This window comes from Centropristis striata, chromosome 17, assembly GCF_030273125.1.
Source record: "Centropristis striata isolate RG_2023a ecotype Rhode Island chromosome 17, C.striata_1.0, whole genome shotgun sequence".
NCBI classification, from domain to species: domain Eukaryota; kingdom Metazoa; phylum Chordata; class Actinopteri; order Perciformes; family Serranidae; genus Centropristis; species Centropristis striata.
This window is the reverse complement of record NC_081533.1, coordinates 18,864,901-18,887,354: the sequence shown is the minus strand read 5'-3', so window position 1 is coordinate 18,887,354 and position 22,454 is coordinate 18,864,901. Positions and strand designations below refer to the sequence as shown.

The following is a 22,454-nucleotide window of genomic DNA, read 5'->3' as shown; positions in this document are numbered from 1 at the left end:
AACAAACAGCAAGGAAAACATTACCTTGTCTGCAGAGGTACTGATCTGAGGGAACAAATCACCTGTGGAGGCCGATGGTTTGGGTTTGAACCAGGAGGAAGGGCTCAGCTAGAACTCAAAACCTCAATCTGGATGATTGTGAAAAGTGGCGTTGTGTCTTTGCTGCTCCTCTTCCTCCCTGTAGGTATATTGTAGGAAAGGTAGGAGGGGAGGTGGACAGAAAGAACTGAGAAGGATCTGTGACAAACTGACTTAGAAAACAACTCTGGCTCTGATTATTATTATTATAGTTATACATGTATTTTATGTTCAATATACTCGACATCTGAACTGAGGCAGCTTTACTTTATAGCTACGAGTTGATGTATTCAATATATATTATTGTATTCAAGTTTCAGTTCTCATTTGGTATATCGTTCTACAGGATGGCATTAATACTTTTTCATCCTGTCTGTAAATATCTCTGATGAGTGATGTTGAAATGTTAACGTGTGTAGTCTTTGTGTCGGTCATCTTTCTGAATAAACTCAATCAATATGGAATCCTGTATTTATTTGTTTGTTTCTGTTTTCTTTGTTTTCACTCTGCATCCACAATGGAAAACTCACTCTACAATCCAGTTTAAGAAAACACAGCAAAATGGCATACACTTTAATAAGTACAGGTACTATTTACAGTATATACACCATAACACAATGCTAACCATCACTACTGTATATTTTTCATAGATTAGGAAGTATTTACATTGTGAATAAGACCATAAGTTTATTCTGAAATATTTTTTTTTAAAGTTCTGATACGCAATAAATTCAGTAGGCGTGCCTTGATACAGAATAGTCTGACTATGACGATGGTAGAGGAGGTATGCAAGAACCAATTCACAGGTGCATCTTGGTCCAAGATTTCCAACAATACTTTTAATGCGCTCATCAGTTGGGCGCCATGGGTTGGGGACACAATGTCAGTCAATATCAAACACAAACTACACAAGTTCATACATACACACACAGTCTACCTGTGGGGGGGTTTAAAAATGGGAACCATTGGTTTCTTCCTCCAAAGCTTTACACATTCATGTTTGGTCATCAGCCTTCAGTGGAAGCAAATGCTAGACCGAGAACCGTGTGCTGTAAAGTGTCCTTGTGGTCTAAAGCACATACTGCAACCTGGTGGGTTGGAGTCACTCCAGGGACAGTTGTTATCACCTTCTCTCTCCTATATCACCTGCTGCTCTCTACTGTCAACTATTTAATAAAGAAAGGATGACAGAGAAAAAAAAGAATCTTTAAAAAAAAATTCACTGTGTTTGAACTCTTTGAACACACTTTTTACGTACATCTGTATAAAAGTACATCTGGAATAGACAGTGGGGATCCCCGACACGAGTATGAATGATTCTTCACTGGAGCAACCCCTCCGTTTTCTGAGCTTAGTCACTTTTATTACACGACTCACTGATGACCGGGGCGATGAGACTGGGCATGCACCTAACTTCAGGTACTGCACCCAAAAAAGAAAAGAAAAAGAGAAGCTGCACTCCACCTTTTCCTCCTGGTTATGATTGCTGGTGGTTTGTACATTATGGTAAGTGTCCTCTGCCGTGTCTGTTCGGCCCTAGCAGACCGCGGCGGCGCTTTCCCTCCTCCCCTGCTTCTTCAGCAGCTGGATGCGGTTGTGGACGTAAAACTTGATGGCCCTCCAGTCTCGCTGGTTGCTCACCAGCAGGGGGCAGAGTTCGAGGCAGCGCTCACAGTCCGCCTTGGCTGGGACTCGCAGCTCCATGAGGTTTCTCTTTAGGTGAGTCTCCACTGCTACACGCTCAGCCTCTGACCAGGGCCGCTTCAGCACGCCACGCTTCCCTGTGAGACAGAGCATAGGATCACATTAGGGGTGTGCCATATCGTATCGTTCACAATTATACCCGTATATTTTTTTTATGGGTAAAAAAATGCATATCGTGATATTGGCAACATTCCTGCTTCTTGACGTAGTGGTGTAAGGATTTCCCATTAATGACCTAGACTGTGGCGGCCGCTATAGTATCATTTGCTGCACTAACGTCACATTTCAAGCTACTGAAAGTATATCTACACTATTCATAATATCAAGTTATTTTGCGTTTTGTCTCTTCTCAACAGTGTCTGTCACCCGACCCGCACCTCTCCATCCTCCTCCGAGACATGCGCGCTCAGTCACACATTTAAACATGCGCCGAATACAGCAAGCTGCCATGCCCATAGATACCTATGGCCATGTCTACCTACTGTCCGTGTGCGCCAATCTAAATCCTATCAACCTGTCCGGTCTTGTCAGAGGTCCAAACGGCCCAAACACACTGTTGCATTATGCCGTTCGTTAGCCACGGGCTAACATTAGCTAACAATTAAAGTTGTTTTGGTTTTAATCACAAAAAGCTACTATTACTTCCTGTCGCTAAACAATGCCGCTTTCAAAATAAAAGCACAGAATCCACCTCAGAATTTACAAGAAGACTGTCAAAATGAGATGCCTTAAATAAATCATAGAAGAACCCTTATTCTCCTTTACAATAATTAATTGAAATAGGCAATGATTAAGATCAGTGTATATGATGGAAGAGTGGCATTAGAATGTGTGAGAGGCACCAAATTTGGGCTTTTATGAAAAAAATGTCTCTAGTTCACACAGTCTGGCTGCTCCATGTCCTAGTGGAAAGCCCTGTTGACTGTGAAAAATGTTACGTGATGTGTTTGCTTACATTTAGCTCTCAAAATGGACGAGATTGATTGTACTATAAAATGTACAAGATTTTCTCCCCGGACCCCCTAGATGGTTATTTTTTTTATTATTTGCTAATACTCAAGAGTAAATTTTTTGTATTTGACAACTGTTGAGATTAGCAATTTACACTACATTTAGATTTATGATTGATTTTTATTTTGTTGTACGATTTTTATTTACTTATACAGACTAAAAAATCTTTTCTATATATTTTTCAGTATTTTTTAATATCATCAAGTATATCGTTATCGCAAAAATACTCTGAAATATCGTGATAATCTTTTAGGGCCATATTGCCCACCCCTAGATCACATTCTTGAGAGAGTGATGGGAGCTTGGGTGGCAGTAGACTGGTAGTGACAGACGGTTACCTGATTTGTGTGGAATGCACCTTCTCTTGTTAACATTGGCTATTGACGGGCTGCTGACTGGAGAGGGATTGGGTGCTCTCTTCTTCCGTGGTGGTCGCCCTGGTCCTTTCTTCTTCACTATCACCTCAGTTTTCTCCTTTACTTCTTCCTTTTCTTCCTCTGCTTCTGAGTCCTCTGAGAAGGAGTCTGCTGAGTTGCCAGACATAACTGTAGGACAGAGATCAGGTGAAGGTCATTTAAATCAAATCAAGAAAAATGCATTTTTACATTTTAAGAAAAAAGGAATCAACCACAGTGCTGTTATTTATTTAAAATGGTTCTCAATAAAATTGGTTCATACTAGTTAAATCTGGCTGTAAAATGTTGTGCCTTTCCTCCTAAACCAGGGATGCTATACTTGCTTCGTTCAGGGGTTGCTGTTGCAACATAACAGGAGGCCATGGGGTCAGGTATAATCAAACATTGACAATATATATCAGATAAAATCAATTAAGACTTAAATCGTGGCATGAATCCTTCCTTTAAAAATGATTTATTTTTTCCAAATTAGCATTGGATTGACCTCCCCTAGCATTACTTTTTGATGCTTTTTGATGAACTCCAATGCCTTGAGTACATTGAACATACAAAAAAAAAGTTCCCAGTGTGATTTAATTTATTTTAAATAAAAAAAAAAAAGGGGTTGGCAGGGCACTGAGCATCCTATTGCAGGCCAAGGCCTAAGATGAATATCACTGTCCTTTCAGCCTCCTTGGCAGATTCTTTATGACTAATTTGTTGAGATTAAATTTCTTCAACTCAAAAACTAGACATTTTCCTTAATGTAATTGTGCAGTCATTATATGGTGTCTTGTATTTGTAATACTCCAGCCACAAGTGTAGCACTTGGCATTATTGCCAAGAGTTAGACGAGATGATAAATACAAACATAAAAAGGAAAAATTGTTTAATATCGTCTAATGTCAGCTGGGAGTGGCTCCAGCTCCCTGTGACCCAATTTCGGTGCAGTTAAGGATAAAGTGCTGAATCTCCTGTTGTCCAATCATGCAGTAAGGACCTAATCATTTCCTACCATAAATATAATTTGTGTTAAAGGAGATCTGTGGATTATTGAATCAATTTCTATTAAACTTCATGTTGTGCATTTTCTCAATTTGACCATTTCATCCATTAAAATGAACAACTAAGTATGTTTACACTTTCCATTGTTTAAAACAACAGTGGGGGTTCAACCTTAAAAAGGTCCTGAGAGTATTGCATTATGTTGGAAGAATGTTGGTTGTCCCTCTTTTAAACACTGTTTAAATAACTTAACGTCGAGTTTGGCTCTTGAAAAACTGAACTTTATTGTTAGAAAGAGGGCTTCTGAATTTTATAACATTTGGAAAATATTTCTGGTTGAGGAATGGAGATATGGAGGAGGCAGTGGGGCAATAAGATAATGAAAAATATATAATTTGTTGTTGGGAATGTAACCTACAGTAAGAATACTCACCACAGTTTAATTTTTTTTTCATTTTATTTATTTGTTTTTGTTATTTATTTTTTGTTATCTACATTTATTTAATAATTCATTTGTTTTGGTTATTGATATTTTAATTATAATTTTCATTGCTGCCATATGTTTGTGAAGTTTTGGTTGTTGGATGTTGTTATATTAACACAAAAAAACAATAAATATATGTTTAAAAAAAAAAAAAAAAAAAAGGTCCTGAGGAGCAGAACCTGCACTGAGTTGCTTCAGCATTTTCCCATTTAGACAGAAAATACATGATGTAACTTCTTACCATCCAACTCGAGGCAGATGTGCTGCAGGCTCATCCCTCTGAAGAGCACGCCCTCCCTCTCTCCGTAAAGAACCACACGACCCACACGACCCATCAGCGCTGGGTCCCGTACGATGGTGGAGCAGTTCTGGGTCACGTGGTACTCTCGTTCCAGGAAGTCCTCCAGTCGTTTGGTAGCTCCGCCCTGGCCCTCCCCCTCCTCTAACAGTAGCAGCTGAGTAAGTATCGCTACCTGCCGCCGCACACGCGTCCCCGTCAGTGCACTGGGGTTCTTAGCTCCGCTGGAGCGCGCCAGGTTCCTCAGAAGGTCCGTGCCCCGGAGCGGTGTTGCAGGAGAGTGGTAGGGCCGAGAGAAGACGTACGGACTCTCTGGATCCACGCCCACGTTGGGGCTGGTTTGGAGCAGCAGGTCCACGCAGGACTCGCAGTGTGGCGGGAGGATAAGCGGCTGGACGCGACCACGCTTGCCCAAAACGCTAGCCCGTGCAAGGTTGCAGAGGACGTGGCGCTCAAACGGGGACAGCAGGGTTTCCATGCCAGAGGGGGAGCTGTTGTTGTTGTTGGCTGGGGGGTTGCTACGGCTACGGTAGTCCTGGATGGTGAGCTTGGCCACCTCACATTCCCGGTGACGGTTGTAGAGGATGAGCAGGGAGAGGCTGGAGTGGCAGAGCAGCCGCCAGGCCTCAGCGGAGTGAGGAGAACGGGTCAGAGACAGGAAGGAGGAGTGCTGCTGGCGGCGGAGGTAGAGGACCAAACAGGAGAGGGAGGAGAGCAGAGGAGGCATGTGATGTCTCTGTGTGCTGGAAATGATGAAGAGAGGAGAAATGCCTTTAAAATAGCAGCTGAAACCACAAAGCAGGACCCAAAACCCCAAACAATAAGTATCTAATTGGTAATAAGACAACAAAAGGTGTTCCAGAGACAACAGTGCAATAAAGAAAGACAATAATCCCACCACACCTGACAATCTCTCCATTCTTCTCCTCCGGTGCATCTTCTTCTCCTTCTCCGCTCAGACCCAGATCTTCCTCTGGATCGATGTCTGGCTCTGGAGTCGGAGGTGGAACCAGCTCCTCTTGACTTCTCGAGCTCTCCACCTCCACCTTTTGCTGCTCCTCGAGCTTTTCTCTTTTCATCCTCCGACCCCTCCTGGGAGCAGACGGGGGAGGCGGCGACGGGCTCTTTACTCGCGCCACCATCGGAGGTGCGGGTCGTTTTGTGCTGGGCGGCGGTAAGCCAGGCCCCTTCTTCGTAGCGGCAGGCTGAGAGGAAGAAGGCTGCGAAAGCGAGAGGGAGAAGGAGACGTTGCCGGTGCTCGATCGTGTCGCTGGCGACTCCCTCTCCCTGGAGAAGAGCGAGGGGGGGGCGGGGTTGGAGGCCGAGGGCTGAGGGACGGCGAAGGAATGAGTGTGTGTGGCGGGGGTGGAGGACGAGGAGGGGTGAGGGTGTGCCGCGCTGCCGTTTGAAGTGTTGTGCATGTGAGCCAGCTCCATGGCGGTCCTGACCTCGGGCTGGTTGGCGTGGTGCTTCTCCAGGTGGCGTGCCAAAGAGCGGTAGTTGCGCCCGCAGTACGGGCAATGCTGCCTCCGGCTCACCGTGGCCCCGCTGGAGCTGCCAATGTTTATGTTAATATTGTTATTGATGTTGGTGGTGGGGGGGGCCAGGGAGCCGGCTGGAGGCTGGGACTGGGACCTGGCCGGGGGGGCGACAGGTGCCGGGTGGGTGAAGGAGGAGCAGGGGCGCCCGGGGCCTCTGGCGGCGGTGGGCGAGCTCTTCTTCTTAGAATTAACTGCCGCGGGCAGCTTGCGCTTCTTGCGCCGGCGAAGCATTCGGCCCCTTATCTCCTCAATCTCCTCTTCTTCGTCGTCGTCATCATCGTCATCGTCCTCCTCTTCTTCGTCCTCCTCGCGGTCCGAGTCGCTGGGCTCAGAGTGGGTGAGTGGAGAGGACGAGGGTGAGAGTGACCATGAGGGGGTGAGGTAATCAGAAACAGAGAGGGAGAGAGGGTGGGGCCCGGCCTCTTCTTCCTGGTTACACACATAACATCACTTTAGTTCAACATGTAGCTCCATCAACAGGATCTACATTATTATCACATCTTTAAGTCCAAATTAAAATCTTTCTGGGATTATCAACAAATACATTTTTTTTTTTTTTTAAATGTTTTGCGTTTCACAATACGTTCTGACTTCCCATTCATATCTTCAGGGGACAAAGGTCTCAAAAGAAACGGCACAAATGAGGGGCATCCCCCTGGTTTAGGGATTAAGACTCTGATTATGGATCACAACGTCCCCGGTTCTAGTCTAGACTGGGATTCTTTGATGCAATTCTTTATTTCTTTACGCTCAACCATTGTTATCTAATAAAGGCATAAAATGTCTCTAACTTGAAGGGGAAATATTACATTTTCTGGTTCATACAAGTATTTTGGATACTAGAACATGTTTAAATGTTCAAAAGACACATTCTTTTTTTTCATACCGTCTGTCTGAACAAACCTGTATTTACTTTCTGTCTTAAATGATCCATTTCAGCCAAAAAGCCTAGTCTACTCTGATTGGCTTGCAAGAAAAATATGGCAACTTTTGCAAAAGTAGTTCTCAATCATCAGATGGGGGCAGTATGTTGAGAAGAGGAGCCAAATCTGAATGGCTTTTTAAATCCGTGTTTTCTGATCTGGGCAGCCCACAAAAAAAATGACTGGGCTGTTCTATTTCACAGTTTGTGGGTTGGTAGAAAATCAAGATGCCCACATGTCTGTGCAAAAGCATTAAAAATGTGACTTTTTTATAATGTATATGTATTAAAAAAAAACAAATGTATAGTTGCATGGAACTGTGCATTTTTTATCACCAATTTTCACCTGTGACTGTGTGTGATGATTTATGGCGGCTGGGCAGCGTTTATGGGACTGACTCTAAATAAACTAAATTGTCTCTGTTCATGGCAATGAAGGAAAATGTCACCAAGTGTTTCTGTGTGGCATTGGTTTGTTTTTAGTAGTTTCTCCAACAACTGTGCTCTATGGCAGGTATAAGCCACATCAAGCTTTGGCCACATGAACACACTTTGTTGGTTTTGGTCTTTTTATGGGATCTGTCGACAATTAGAAAAATACAAAACATCCCCAATAGTGCAGGCCTTTGTTGCACCATTAGTAGCTCACCATTGCATTCTCGCCCCAGTCCGTCAGGCTGTAGTCCACCGTGATCTCCTCTCCTTTGGCGATGTCTCGGATCGCTATGACAACCAACCGCACCTGCGTCCCACAGTGGACTTCTCGGATCCGGCAGTTGGGCGGCGGATGGAAGAGGACCGGTCCCCGGACACCGCTCGCTCCCTCCTCCCCCAGCTCTGGCACACTGGGAGACATAAAGTGACGTTTTCAGTATGGATCCCCAAGCTAAAACCAGCATCACTATTAGAGCGGAGCTCCTCCTTACCAGAGCTGAGTGGGATCAGGCAGGTAGTAGGGGCTGCCGGGTGGAGGGAGGCGGTCCTCTGCTCCCTCTGGGTACTGGCCTTCACCTGCGACACAGTGGACTGATTAACTTTAGCACAACTTAACCGCTCTATCTTAAACCACAGGCCTTCTGCTTGAAAGGTGGAAGGTGGCAATACACTGCTAATTACAACTTGCTACATTTGTTTTCCACAAGCACAAGAGTGGATTAAAACACAAACAGCAGGTGTGTGTGTGTGTTTCTATATATACCAGGGCTGTAGCTGTGTTCCGACATGCTCTCCTCCTCCTCATCTTCTGTTACATACGCTCGGTCACACACCTTCACAGGTGTCCCCTTCCTTTTCCTCCCACACACTCGCCTGTAAAAACACAACCAGGGCTTCGTTTAGCATAATGATACGTTCAGACAAAGCAGCTCTCAAGGCGCTCCTGCTGTAAATATTCGAATGGAGGTCAGCCGTAAATGAGCAGAGCATGTGATACCTGTAGCAAAGCACTACTTGAATCTGTTCATGGAAGATTTCTGTGAGGTGGGTGACTCATCCACAACAACTGGGCCATGAACTACCTAACTAGTGATGCTAGCAGCAGCAGTGTTGACATTGTGCTCGCTGTTCTTCCACTTAAGAAAATGTAAATGTCTTTGATTCAACATGGAATCAAAACAAACACGTTTGGAAATTTAGATTTCAGCACATTTCCCATTGTGTATAGAGAGTTAAGTGGAAAAAAAGCAAACACCGAAAAAAATATAAAGGAAGAAGGAGAAATATTGACTACATATGGGCCATTTGTTTTTCCTGAGTGTTTAAAAAAGCATGTTTTGCTAAGAAAAAAAAAAGAGGCCCCAACCCAAAGACATGCCATTTGATATTAACCTTTTTAATTTATTTTTTGATAATTAAATAATTCTTCATATATTTTTTCTTGATAATTGTTGACAATATCTGTCAACCAACCTAATGATTCACTACTTCGGCACTTATTACTAGATATGTTTTTGTTTAACTGAAACCGCATGCAGGCCATTCTTCATCAACAAAATGCATTTATTGACACAATAATATATGGCCATCCTTGACTAAAAAAACTCTGAGTTGCCTAAAACAAACAAGTATTTAATAAATCGTCATTTCACATGAATTTTGTATTATTTTTTAAATTACTAAATCAACAAGAGCAACCAACAAGGTTATGGCAGCACTACTATAATAACTGCAGCAAGTAAATCCTAGTAAGTATGATGTGACTAAGTGACTTAGACTTTAGCACTGTGTATTAGATTGTTAATACTAATGCATCAATTTGTAAGTAGCATTTTACTGTTAAAGCTGGTCGTAGAGGAGCTAGCTTGTTGTTTTTTTGTCTACTGTATATACAGCTAGACAATATAAACCCAATGCCTCCAAACCTGGTGTATTCTAATTTGTTTTAAATGCAAAGTTATTACAGCTGTCAAAAAATGACAAAACAAATACAAATCTTACAAAACACAATGCAACAGCACCACTTCAGATCTTTTGTTTATCAGTGAGGTGCTTCTCAGTTTCTTTTTTTGAAAATAATACATTATAAATACATTTTGGAAAAATTATGAATCTACAAAAGTAAGATGAAAATGACCAAATAGGTAGAGAGGCAGCCCCACTATAATAACTACAGCCCCCATCATATAATATATCTTTCTTTATAATATATCCCCATAATATAATATATATAATAACACATCAATGACCATGATTAATAAACACAGATCTACTCGTGTTTAACTCTATGGAGTCTGGGGCTATTTAGTCCATTTTTAATCCTTTTCATCCTGCCTGTATACACCACTTAAAAAATGTTTACATTTTCTGACATACTGGATCAACATTTTGAACCAAAAAGAAACAAAGAAAAACCAACATAAATGTGATCTGTGATTGTGTGTAATCCTGTCACCCAACTCTGGTTTTTATTCTAGTGACTCTATTTTATTTGTCTTGTTTAGCGTAACAATTTTGGTCATTTAGTTTATTTTTTTTGTCATTTTGTGTCTTTTTTGTCATTTTGTGTCTCTTTTGGTAATTTTGTGACTTTTGTTGGTCATTTTGTGTCTTTTTATGGTCATTTAGCGTCTTTTATGTGTCTTTGATCTGTGATTGTGTGTAATCCTGTCACCCAACTCTGGTTTTTATTCTAGTGACTCTATTTTATTTGTCTTGTTTAGCGTAACAATTTTGGTCATTTAGTTTATTTTTTTTGTCATTTTGTGTCTCTTTTGGTAATTTTGTGACTTTTGTTGGTCATTTTGTGTCTTTTTATGGTCATTTAGCGTCTTTTATGTGTCTTTTTTGGTGTTTTTGTGTCTCTTTTTGGTCATTTTGTGTCTTTCTTAGTCCTTTAGTCCAACATAAAATGTGATTATGCATCTTTTTTTAACTTTGAAAACACTATCATGCTCAATAAAGAATTTTAAATGTTGCCAATGTGAACAAAGGTTGCAAATATAACATAAGAGGGTTACATCCGGTTCTATCATTTTATACTAAATATATTTGAGCTTGTCTCCAGTTTTACTTGGTATATCATCATCAAACTGAAACTGGCCTCATGGAGTTTACAGCCAGAACTTTAGAGGTAAATAAATATACAGAAGGGCTCCACGCTGCTTTGTTTTCTAATCTGGATGTGATGAAGAAGTCATGCTTTGGCGCTTTTGGAGAGCACGCTTGATTATGATTTTTAATCTAAATATTGAAAATGGCCCCACCCCTTTATCCAATCACGTCAGACTGTATAAATGCATTAACAGAACATTGATAAGCACAACCAAGCGCCCCTAGTCCACTGAACCTGGTGACAGGCAACTGTTTTCGGATGCATTTTAGTCGTGGTCAGCAACTTTGTTTACTCAAAGCCAAAGAAGCCACGAGTCATGATCTCCAGCAGCTGAGCAGTCAAGCAGCGTAATAACACCGATGTGACGAGAGGGGATTGTTGGATACTATATCCCGGGATATGCATGCTTTTAAAGGCTGATATGACCCGGGTTATGGCCAGGAGGGCAGATAAGTGGCCAGCTAGACACACAGCAGGCTGATGAATCCTGCTGTGTCCATGCTAACATGAATGCTACACCACAGCTAGCCTGTTAGCTTCCAGCAGCTAATGTTGAGACTTATGCCCCATCAAAACATCAAAAATAAAAAGGCTGCCGGTTAGCGGCGAGCTGGGGACGGCGGGGAAGACGCGGCCGAGCAGGACACAGCAGCTGCAGTCAAAAACCAAAGAGAAACCACCTCCTCTGCTCCGTTTTCTCCTTTATAACGCCGAAATCCTGCACGCGAATAAAGGCTTCTAAACAAACGTGCACGCTCGGAAGCGCGTGCGTCTCGGTGCTCTTGCATTTTTCGCTCACAAAATCCCGCTGAACGACGACAAACCGGAGGCCGGCTTGGCTCACTCACCCCCGTGGCGGCGGCGGTTTGCTCCCATCTCCGTCGCTGTCGAGGGTCGGAGGCTCCCGGTAGTCAAAAGGCGACCGAACATTCTCCGCCATTAGGACTCCCTTCCCTACCTCTCCTCTCGCGCTCCGGTAGATTGCACAACGCGCATGTGCACAACATCCTTTGGGGTTCTAATGGTAAAATGGGGTGCACCGACCTCTGAGGAGAATAAACACCTCCAGCCTCAACATCCACATCTCAAAATGCACTTTTGGAGAGCATCTTCCATGCAGTCACGTGGATGTGCAGTCAAATCAGTGTTTTGAAAGGAAGTAGGCCTGATTCAAATCTATATAGATACATATTAGTGTTCCGTTTGTAGCTGAACCACACACAGAACACTGTTTTACCACTTTGACAGGAATTAACTCTTCTTAGTTTCATGACAATTCGTTATTAAAATCATTTCAAAATCGCCCACTACTTGTATCTTTTGTTTATTTCGTCACTGTATATATATACCCCCCCCCCCCCCCCCCCAAACACACACTCACACTCACACACACACACACACACACACTTTTGGAGGACAACTTTATTTATAAGGTAAATAATCAAAATAAAATATTTACAACACCAGGTTTTGTTAACATTGATTTATGATGGTAAACAAGTCATCACCCTGAAATAATTGCCTAACTCATTCTTTCAAGTTTTGCAGGAAACACAAAAAACTTCATCATTATTGATCATTTCACTCAAAAAGGATGTAACAAAGGATGGCTACTGGCATAGTAATAACACTGTGTGTAAATTATGTAACTTATTTTGAAGGTGTCTACATAAGAGTCACACAAGCCTGTCAGAAACATGACATGATAAGTATAATGAGCATTAATGTTGAAGTGATGATCTTAAAGGGGTAAAATCACATGATCTGATCAACTGAGGATGGAGGTGATTTTACCAAAGGTGGTCGGCGTCATGAGGAGATGATTTAGACAAAAAACCCCAATTTTGACAAAAAATGACTTAGGCAATTATTTTAACAGTGTGACGAAATACACTTTTGGAGAGCATCTTCCATGCAGTCACGTGGATGTGCAGTCAAATCAGTGCTTTGAAAGGAAGTAGGCCTGATTCAAATCTATATAGATAGATATTAGTGTTCCGTTTGTAGCTGAACCACACACAGAACACTGTTTTACCACTTTGACGGTAAATAACTCTTCTTAGTTTCATGACAATTAGTTATAAACATCATTTTACAATCGCCCACTACTTGTATTTATTGTTTATTTCGTCACTGTTATTGTTTATTTCATCACCACCACCACCACCACCACCCACCGCCTACCCCCACCCCGACCCACACACACACACACACACTTTTGGATGACAACTTCATTTACAGAACAGAATTTCCTGATGCTCTGGTCTGGCCTCGCCCCCTCACTGCGGCATAAGTTGTTGTTGTGGTTGTCATTGTCATGATGTGTTGGTTTATGTTGGGTTGATTATGTGTATGATCTTGCACATCTTGTTATTGTGTAAGATGTTGTTCTGTATCACATCAAACTATATTGTGTGGTGATGTCTCCCGTCCCCCTGTGTTATTATATTATATATTGTTTATTTTTATTTTGTATGTATGTCTGTATATGTATGTATATGTATGTATATATAATTATTATCATTTTTTAAATATTATTATCTTTTTAAAATGTATTTACTTAGTTATTTTATTTATTCTTATTTATTTGTTTTCTCTCTTTCTTTCCTCTTCCCTCTCTTCTCGCGTTAATGCTTCTTGCTTTGTTTGCCTAGTTATTTTCATTGTGTTATACATATAAGTGAGCCATGTTATATATATTTATATATATGTTGTAGCATCTTCCTCTCATCCACATACACACACGCACACATACACCTGTGATGCCACCGTGCAAATCGTTTATAATTTATGTTTTTCTTTGTTGTTGTCTGTGCTGTATGTCTGCTGTCTCTACTTGTGGTCCACATGCTGTAGTGTATTTGTCCCTCATGTCACCTTGTTTGTTACGTCATTTCACCAATAATAAAAATGAATAATAATAATTATATATATATATATATATATATATATATATATATATATATATATTTAAAAATAAAAAAAAGTACATATTTACAACACCAGGTGTTGTTAAAATTGATTTCTGATGGTTAACAAGTAGGAGGAGGGTATTGTGTGGCCATACATATATGCTGATAAGCAAATCAACAGACAGACAGACAGACAGACAGACAGACAGACAGACAGACAGACAATCAAGGAGGTAGCCTGACCAATGGGGGGAATTTTATGTAGGTGCTATATATGCGTATGTGTGTGTGTGTGTAAGTGTGCGTGTACTCTGTATTTATAAGTGCTTGTATATATGTATGGATATATGTATATATGTATGGATGTTTCAGGGAATTTGTTGCAAAGTTCTATGGAATCACTGTTTGTATATACAGTCATGGAAAAAAAATATTAGGCCACCCTTGTTTTCTTCAATTTCTTCTACATTTGTTTGGACAAATATAATGATAACAACACAAATAGCTCATAAGAGTTTAATTTCAGAGGTGGTATCTAGCCGTTTTCCATGTTTTTTTTGATAATAACCAAAATAGTTATCAAGAAACTTTACTTTGTCCAAATAAATGTACCTTTGTACCAGGCATTAAAATTAACAAGAAATTGAAGAAAACAAGGGTGGTCTAATATCTTTTTCCATGACTGTATGCACATATATTAGTGGTCTGCATGCAGCTGAACACACTGAACACTGTTTTACCACTTTGACAGTAAATAACTCTTCTTAGTTTAGTTTTTTTTTTTAGTTTCATTTTATTTTGTCACTGTTTGTATATACAGTCATGGAAAGAAATATAAGACCACCCTTGTTTTCTTCTGTTCATTTTCATGTACAGGTGCATCTCAATAAATTAGAATATGATGAAAAAGTCAATTTCAAGTAGTTTTCAACAACAACATTTCCATATTGAACATACTTTTTAAAATTGGTCTTTTGTAATATTAAAATTTTTAGAGACACTGAATTTTAGTTCTTCATTAAATGTAAGCCATAATCATTATAATGAGAAAAAATTAAATAAATTAAAACACAACATGTTTCATTCTGTGTGTAATGGATACATATAATGTGTTATTTCCACCTTTTGAATTGAATTACTGACATGAATAAACTTTCTATGATATTCTAAATTATTGAGATGCACCTGTACATTTGTTTGGACAAATATAATAACAACAAAAAATAGTTCATAAAAGTTTAATTTAAGAGCTGATATCTAGACATTTTCCATGGTTTTCTTGATGATAACCAAAATCATTAACAAGAAAAGCATGCAAAATGGGTAGTTATCAGCTCTTAAATTAAACTCTTAAGCTATTTTTGTTGTTATCATTATATTTGTCCAAACAAATGTACCTTTAGTTGGCCAATAAAGCAGACTCTGATTTTAAACCTATGGCTTGTTTGAAAAGTGCACCCTCAAATAACATTTCTTCATCACAAATAAAAGTCCTGTTCTAAATCCTACTGAAACAAAAGTAACAAATGTAAAAGGACATATTCTGCAGAAATAAATCCTATGTGACTAACACATAAGTGTATAAGATGGTTAATACTAATGTAGGTAGCATTTTAATGTTGAATCTGGTTGTGGTGGAGCTAGTTTTATCTACTATTAATTACTATTTTTTTAGTCTGTGTAGATATATATATATATATATATATATATATATATATATATATATATATATATATATATATATATATATATATATATATATATATATATATATATATATATATATAAAGCTTAAAGCTTTAAAAAATTACAAAACTACCTCTGACATGTAGTTCACCCTTTATCCCTTAGAACCGTATTTGGTAACTTCAGCGGATATCCAAAATAAAAATATTTTTCCAGAAAAAAGTTGCAAATTTACTAGATTAAAGTGGCAGATCTACAAGAAAAAAAGTTGCAGATTTACGAGATTTAAAGTGGCAAATTTGCATGGAAAAAAGTCACAGATTTAAGAGAAAGAAGTGGGAAAAAAGCAACTTTTTTTTTGCCACTTTAAATATGCAACTTTTTTTCTTGTAGATTTGCCACTTTAAATCTCATAAATCTGCGACTTTTTTCGCACAAATTTGCCTTTTTAAATCTCTTAAATCTGCGACTTTTTGTCTTGTAGATTTGCCACTTTAATCTAGTAAACTTGCTAATTTCTTCTCGACCCCATTTTGATATCCACTGAAGTTACCAAATATAGTTCTTCGCCTGATAAAGGGTTAAGAACGAATACAACCAAACATGGAAATACTCATCTACAATGTACTTGAGTATAATTCTTGAAAAAAATGCATTACTTTACACCGCTGTGTAAAACATGGTTACATACAGTAGATATGTAGCTCTTATTGCACTATACCTTGATTGTTTGCTTTTTACTCTTCCTGTAAGTCGCTTTGGATAAAAGCGTCTGCTAAATGACTAAATGTAATGTAAATGTAATGTATACACTCTATATCTTATCTGTGATTATCATAGACATGTACGTGCCCATAAGTTTAACAAAGAGTTTAATTCAGTCTAGCTTGACCTCTAAGATGTGCAACATCAATACTACTAGTCAATAATTTATGATAATGTACAAGCTGGTTTGTGACAAAGGGAATAGTTGTTGCTTCAATACTTTTCTACACATAGGGTTTTGATAATGTCAGAAGAAAATAAATAAGTATGTCTGTAATTTTCTAATTATGTCCGAGAAAGTTTACTGGAAATACCTATTTCATTTGTTTCTAATAATAGGGAACCTAGACATTTCCATGACACATTTTTAAATTTTAAACCAAATAAATGATTCACTTTTTAGTTATTTATTATAGGAAACTATTCTTCAACTACATTTGACTATTTGCACACCATTAAATAGAACTACCCAATCAGGAGTTTATCAGTTCAACCCTGACTCCATTTCCTCGATAATATTTAATTATATTCAGGAACTTCTTGGAGATTATCAGGAAATTAGGGACATCAAAAGTTAAATGTTAACAATCAAAGACTAAAAATGTTGGATTTTGCATTTGTTTTCATTACACACACTGCAGTGGGGTGTAAAAAGACCTTGAGACAGTACAGCTACATTGCAAAAAAAGAAAAGTTGGGTGAACTCAAAATTTCAAGGCAACAAACTTCGATAAAATTTTAAGTTGGACAATTAAACAAAATATTTTAAGTTTTGTTTTTGAGTTTGCTCAACTCTGAATTCAGATTTTTGTTAACTCAACTGTAAGTTGTAGGCTACTAACTTATAATTTTACATTGTAATAACTTTTAATCCTTACTTCTGCTAACTTCTGCAATGTGCTGAATTGGCACGATTGTAACGTCGCTATGAAATGTCAGCTAATGTTGCGACCACAATGTTGAGTTAGCATTGATACGCTAATGGCTACTCTTGTAGCTGTAACAAGCAGCGCCGCTAGTGTCAGTTAGCCGCTAGCTTTCGCTAATGACCGAATTTCACCGCTTTCCCGCATTTCACAACAAAAAAGTGTTAGTAGAACTATTGTCCCTTGTTGTGAACCCCAACTTAAAGATATAAGTAACAACTCACCAACTTGTTTTTGAGCAGACAACTGGCTTCCTTTGCTGTGCTAACCTACATATACCTAAATATCAATAATTTATATTTCCAAGTTTTACCAACTTAAATCACTGTTTTAGGCCAAAAAACACAAGTTGGCTTTTTTGCAGTGTAATGTGAACAAAACACAAGGCTTAGGACTGGGTTTTAATCTTCAATGCACATCCAGTTAATCATCACAGATAGAAGAAAAGCATGGCATTAACAAACCCACCATACCAACAAGTCTGCAAGTCACAGCTGGTGAACTCAGCGAGTCCTCGCTGTGTCCGGCTTCGAACACTTCAGTGAAGTTGTTGTGGTGCAGAGTGTTTGATACTTTTTGGCTACAGACAGTACAATCCTACCGTAAACTATTACTACTAACACAGCAGTTCTCAAACATTTTTTTGACAGGAAACATTGGAGAACCCCTGGTCGTATAGTTCAAACATGAACGGTTGAGCAGCATATTCAAGTATAACATCAGGAGAGAACTTGGTGAGCAGAGCAGCAAACATGACTTGATCATCACAGCTTGTGCCAAACCATAAACAATACAGGCATTCAGTCTTTACATCACGACATGACATTTCATATGGAATTATTGGATTAGTTTGTTAATAAAGTGATACATTAAAAGCTAAGGGACCTATTAAAATAGCAAATAGCTAGAGATTGAGCTGCACATCAGTCACAGTTTATCAGTCATGTATTTTTGGCTACATTCTAGCAGTGAGTACATTTCGGAGTGTAACGAACAGTAAATAATTAGGTTAATCCACTTAAATAAAATAAATTACAAAGTGTATACAAAAAAGGACATTGTCAACTAGTCTAACTCTGTCAAAGCAAACAAACCGATATACAGTTCTAAGCCTGCACTCACTTCTTTGTCAAAGGAAATAGCAACTGCTGCAAACTCATTTTAGCACTTACTGTGGAAATACCAACGTCTGGGAAACGCTGTCTACAGGGCTTTGTTAAAGGAGCTTAGTTGTGATTTTAGTTAAGCAGTAGATTATTTCAACCTCTAGTGTTCACTCTCTAGTATATTCCACGCCATTTTATATTCAATCTGGAATACATTGAAGGGAAAGCTGGCTGTTAGTGTTGAGTGAGTTCATCCATAGATGTTGGATTGAAACACAGGAAATCACATCTCTTCTGTTGCTTCCCTCTCCGTGTGGAGAACAGTGAGGGTCTGCGCGGCGTGGTCAGCCCAGTGGACGAGCTCCTGCAGCACTCGATAGGTCCACATTTTGAGCCCGAAAACTCCCCCAGCGCCATCGGTTTCCTATGCAGAAGAGGGCAAGTTAACATCCGCTGACTTTCATGATACCAGATATAGTTTAGAAGACTAGGAGGAGGTGTTTAGTGGATGGGTAGGCTGAAGTAAAACACTGTTGATGTTGTGGCCACGCTTTCAGAGTACATGTGTGGTTTCATTGTGCTTCAATAAAAGTCTAAGAGATGGAGCAAGAAAATATACAGAAACCCACAAACTCAGTCAAAAGTCAAAGTTTCACAAAATGAAATAACTCTAAACCTGCATTAACAGATTTCTTGGCAACATTATTTATTATGTTTACGTAAAACGTGAGTCCATTACTTATTTATTTTGGCTCAGTTTTGGTCTTCACCAGTTGCAGAAACTTGGAGCAATGGCTGATATTTCTGGGGTTCCAGATAACGGATATCTGGGCCAAGACTTCCAGTTTAGCTAAACTAGCTAGGCTAATAAAAAGATAAATTAGACAACAGTGGATGGGTTTCCAAGTTGCATTTTGGCTGGTGCTGTTATATTTGGATAATTATAATGCTGTGCAGAGTAAATGCAACTTTCCACTTTGCTAATGATTTCATTATCTTTTTCTCACAGATTTACGAGGGCCCAGTTTGTGTTTAACAAACATGGTGAATAGATGTTGTTATTAGTAACTGGCCAATAGAACTGGGTGTGGGTACGTCTATATGTTGTACGGGGGCAGGCCAGCCCAAGAAGAATTACATGGAAACTTTTATTGTGTTCGTGGTTCACTCTAACTGAATTCCTGCGAGAAACCAGAACTACATAATTTTACCTGTGACCAAAATAAAGGCCAGTATTGAGACCTTACTTCATCTCCAGTGTGTGTTTACAATCTACCAACCAGAGACACTTTTACAGTGTTTGCATTCTGCCTCTTTTGTTCTCCAGACAAAAGATTTGTCAGGGCTACACAAACTACAAGCAGAAAAACCGAACGCTTCCAGTGCCAAATTGAATCCCAGTTGCTTAAATATTCAGAATCAAAAGATCGTAGTGGATATCTAAGCACTTAAGTTAATGGATTGAATCTTTGCTCAATGCATTAGTCATATCTAAAAAAGGAATTATCCTTATAATACAGGGTTTAGTCACACCCATGCCAAAGATTAAAGTTTGTCATATAATTGCTGTGTTACTAAGACAGCTGGCAGCTTGGAATCAACCTTGGAGAGGCTCTATTGTGCTGAATGTTTTGAACAGATTTAAGTTTGGATGAGCTAATTATTTTCATGAAATCACAATAAATCCATATATGCAACTCATATGAGCAACAAAATTGAATTTAATGGATAAAGAAAAGGGTTCCATGGCAACCTGTATGATGGCGAAATAGGAACATTATTTTTCTTCTCCCAGTAAAAACACTTGGAGCCGTTTAATACTTTGTTTAATAAGAAAAAAATGTTTTAAACATGTATAATGCTCCTACATTTCCGATGAAGAAACATAGCAGTGTTTTCCACAAAAACATGTTACTTAAAAATATATCAAAATGCATCATTGTTTAGTGTATTTATGTGCGTGTGTGTCACAAAAAGAAGGGCACGTCTTCAAAGCCATGTCCCATCTCGTAATGTTAACAAAAGTGAAAGATTGTTTGTGTATCCACCCCATCGTGACTCAGCTACGCTCCAAAAGTAATGGCTTCTTCCTTGGCCAACGGTCCACCCTTTCATGAAAATCAGACCAGTATTATTTCTGTAATCATGCTGAGAAACAAACAAACCAAGCGGAAAACACAAGCTCCTTGGCAGACGTCGTAAAAACTACCTATAACAAATACTGTACCTCATTACACTGGTGGTCCGGGGTGACTTCCAGGGTCCTGTTCTCCGTCTCTACCAGACTTTTGGTGCTATGAAGCAAGTGCTCCAGCCGCAGTTTGACGTTCTTCTTCAGGGTCTCATAGTCGCCTTCCAGCTCGCCCCATTCCTCCTCTTCCTTCTGGATCACACAGTGGATCAGCCCCAGGCACTGCCGCAGAGCTGAGTGCAACAACTGCACCTGCTGCTCCGTGCTCGGCTCCTCCGACTCGTGGGACAGGGACACGATGCGTCCTCCATCAGGGGCGTGGTCCGTCAGGGAGGACTCCTTCTCCTTCTGAAAGAAAGGATGAGTTTAAGTGTCAAGCAGACAGTTACAAGGTGATTCCTGGCCTTGCACTTGTGCCCTTTTATTTTTATTTTAGCTCAATAATTAATTTACCAGTAAGTGACAGCCATATTGATCAATTAAAAGGTGTCCTAAGAGGAAGATGGGGCACAGATGCACGACAGCAGGAAAAATCCAATACACTCTATCCATTAGGCCCCCCAGGGAGGAAGAGGAGGGGCGGGGGTGTCTTTTAGTATAATTACACTGCACCACAGCATGGCTTTCAGGAATACATAAGTGCATGCTGGTGGCTGTTAATATATAAACAGTAAAACATAGACGACAGGTAGCTAGCTGCAAAAAAACACACTCGCTGTAGATAAACAAACGCCACAAGTAACGGGGAGCGGTAAGCTGATAACTCACGTATATCTGGAGCAGACGGCTACACTCGTAATGCAGCAGCCGGGCTAGGTCCACCGCTCTGGCCGTCTGCGTGGAGCCGAGCACCGGCGCGTCCACCGCGGCTATCTGCTGCTCCTGCTCTGCCATTTGCTCTCCAGCCCTGTTTATAAAGGAGGCTCAGCAGCGAGCTGGATGAAGACCGAGCGGCCCCCTCTCCAACCACGTCAGAGCTGGCGCCGAAGCAACCTTTTATTCTTTTATTTTTATTACACGCGGAATAGTTTTGGGATAGTTTAGCGGGTTGAAACGGCGACCGGAGAGCGTCCACGGAGCGTCAGCGGAGCGTGTTTGTGTCGGTGTTCATGTTGGCGTGCCCGCAACCAGAGGGGATTTAATTGGTTCCGCAAGCCACAGGGGCGTTTTTAGGGGGACGCACAGGAGAGCCTTGTTTCTCCCCAAAAACGTCATGTGGCCCACCCTTCCCTTCACAAATAATTAAAAAAAAGGAGGGATAAGGAAAACTTCATACTCGATGAGACTGGACAGACCATCATCATTTTTTAACCTAAAGATATTATCTCAACATTTGAATCTAATAAAAAAAAACAGTATGCTTTATAACAGATCTTATGCTTCTGATGGGAAATTTTTCCAAATCCCTCCCTAACTTTAGTGTTTTCACAATAGAATTGAAATTGTATATCAAAAGTTTAGAGTCGATGTCAAATAAGAAATGTGAACGCACTCTCATACACTTTAAAAACTTATTTTCAGAAACCCCAGAATAATATAAAGGGAAGCACCTTATACCCTATGTGCCTTATTATGTTATTATATATATATATATATAAATTCTACAGATACTTTAACTGACATTTTCTTTGTATGTCTTGTTTATATACTGAATGCCTGTATTTACTTCATTGTTATTATTAATAATAATAATAATAATAATAATAATAAAAACTAATTTTCAGAAACCCCAGAATAATATAAAGGGAAGCACCTTATACCCTATGTGCCTTATTATGTTATTATATATATATATATATATATATATATATATATATATATATAAATTCTACAGATACTTTAACTGACATTTTCTTAGTATGTCTTGTTTATATACTGAA

At 39.6% G+C, this 22,454-nt stretch overlaps 2 protein-coding genes across 5 annotated transcripts; both read right to left on the bottom strand.

The window, feature by feature from the left end:
• Positions 1–620: 620 nt before the first annotated feature.
• LOC131989612 (uncharacterized) lies at positions 621–11,989 on the bottom strand. Of its 2 annotated transcripts, XM_059354893.1 has the most exons (9): positions 11,837–11,989; positions 8,637–8,746; positions 8,365–8,449; positions 8,195–8,283; positions 8,088–8,122; positions 5,879–6,945; positions 4,919–5,718; positions 3,132–3,338; positions 621–1,859 (listed from the first exon to the last, which is right to left on the bottom strand). In XM_059354893.1, exons 1-9 carry the CDS (start codon positions 11,926–11,928, stop codon positions 1,615–1,617), a joined length of 2,730 nt encoding a protein of 909 aa, XP_059210876.1. In that variant the 5' UTR covers positions 11,929–11,989; the 3' UTR covers positions 621–1,614. The 2 variants fall into 2 exon arrangements, with proteins under 2 accessions (XP_059210876.1, XP_059210875.1); XM_059354892.1 differs by having other exon boundaries at positions 8,088–8,283.
• Positions 11,990–17,665: 5,676 nt separating this feature from the next.
• LOC131989627 (ciliary neurotrophic factor-like) lies at positions 17,666–21,700 on the bottom strand. Of its 3 annotated transcripts, none has more exons than XM_059354910.1 (3): positions 21,343–21,700; positions 20,611–20,922; positions 17,666–18,807 (listed from the first exon to the last, which is right to left on the bottom strand). In XM_059354910.1, the coding sequence occupies exons 1-3, from the start codon at positions 21,466–21,468 to the stop codon at positions 18,667–18,669; spliced, it is 579 nt and encodes a 192-aa protein (XP_059210893.1). In that variant the 5' UTR covers positions 21,469–21,700; the 3' UTR covers positions 17,666–18,666. The 3 variants fall into 3 exon arrangements, with proteins under 3 accessions (XP_059210893.1, XP_059210894.1, XP_059210895.1); XM_059354911.1 differs by having other exon boundaries at positions 20,611–20,919; XM_059354912.1 differs by lacking the exon at positions 17,666–18,807 and adding an exon at positions 20,123–20,491.
• Between the last annotated feature and the right edge of the window lie 754 nt (positions 21,701–22,454).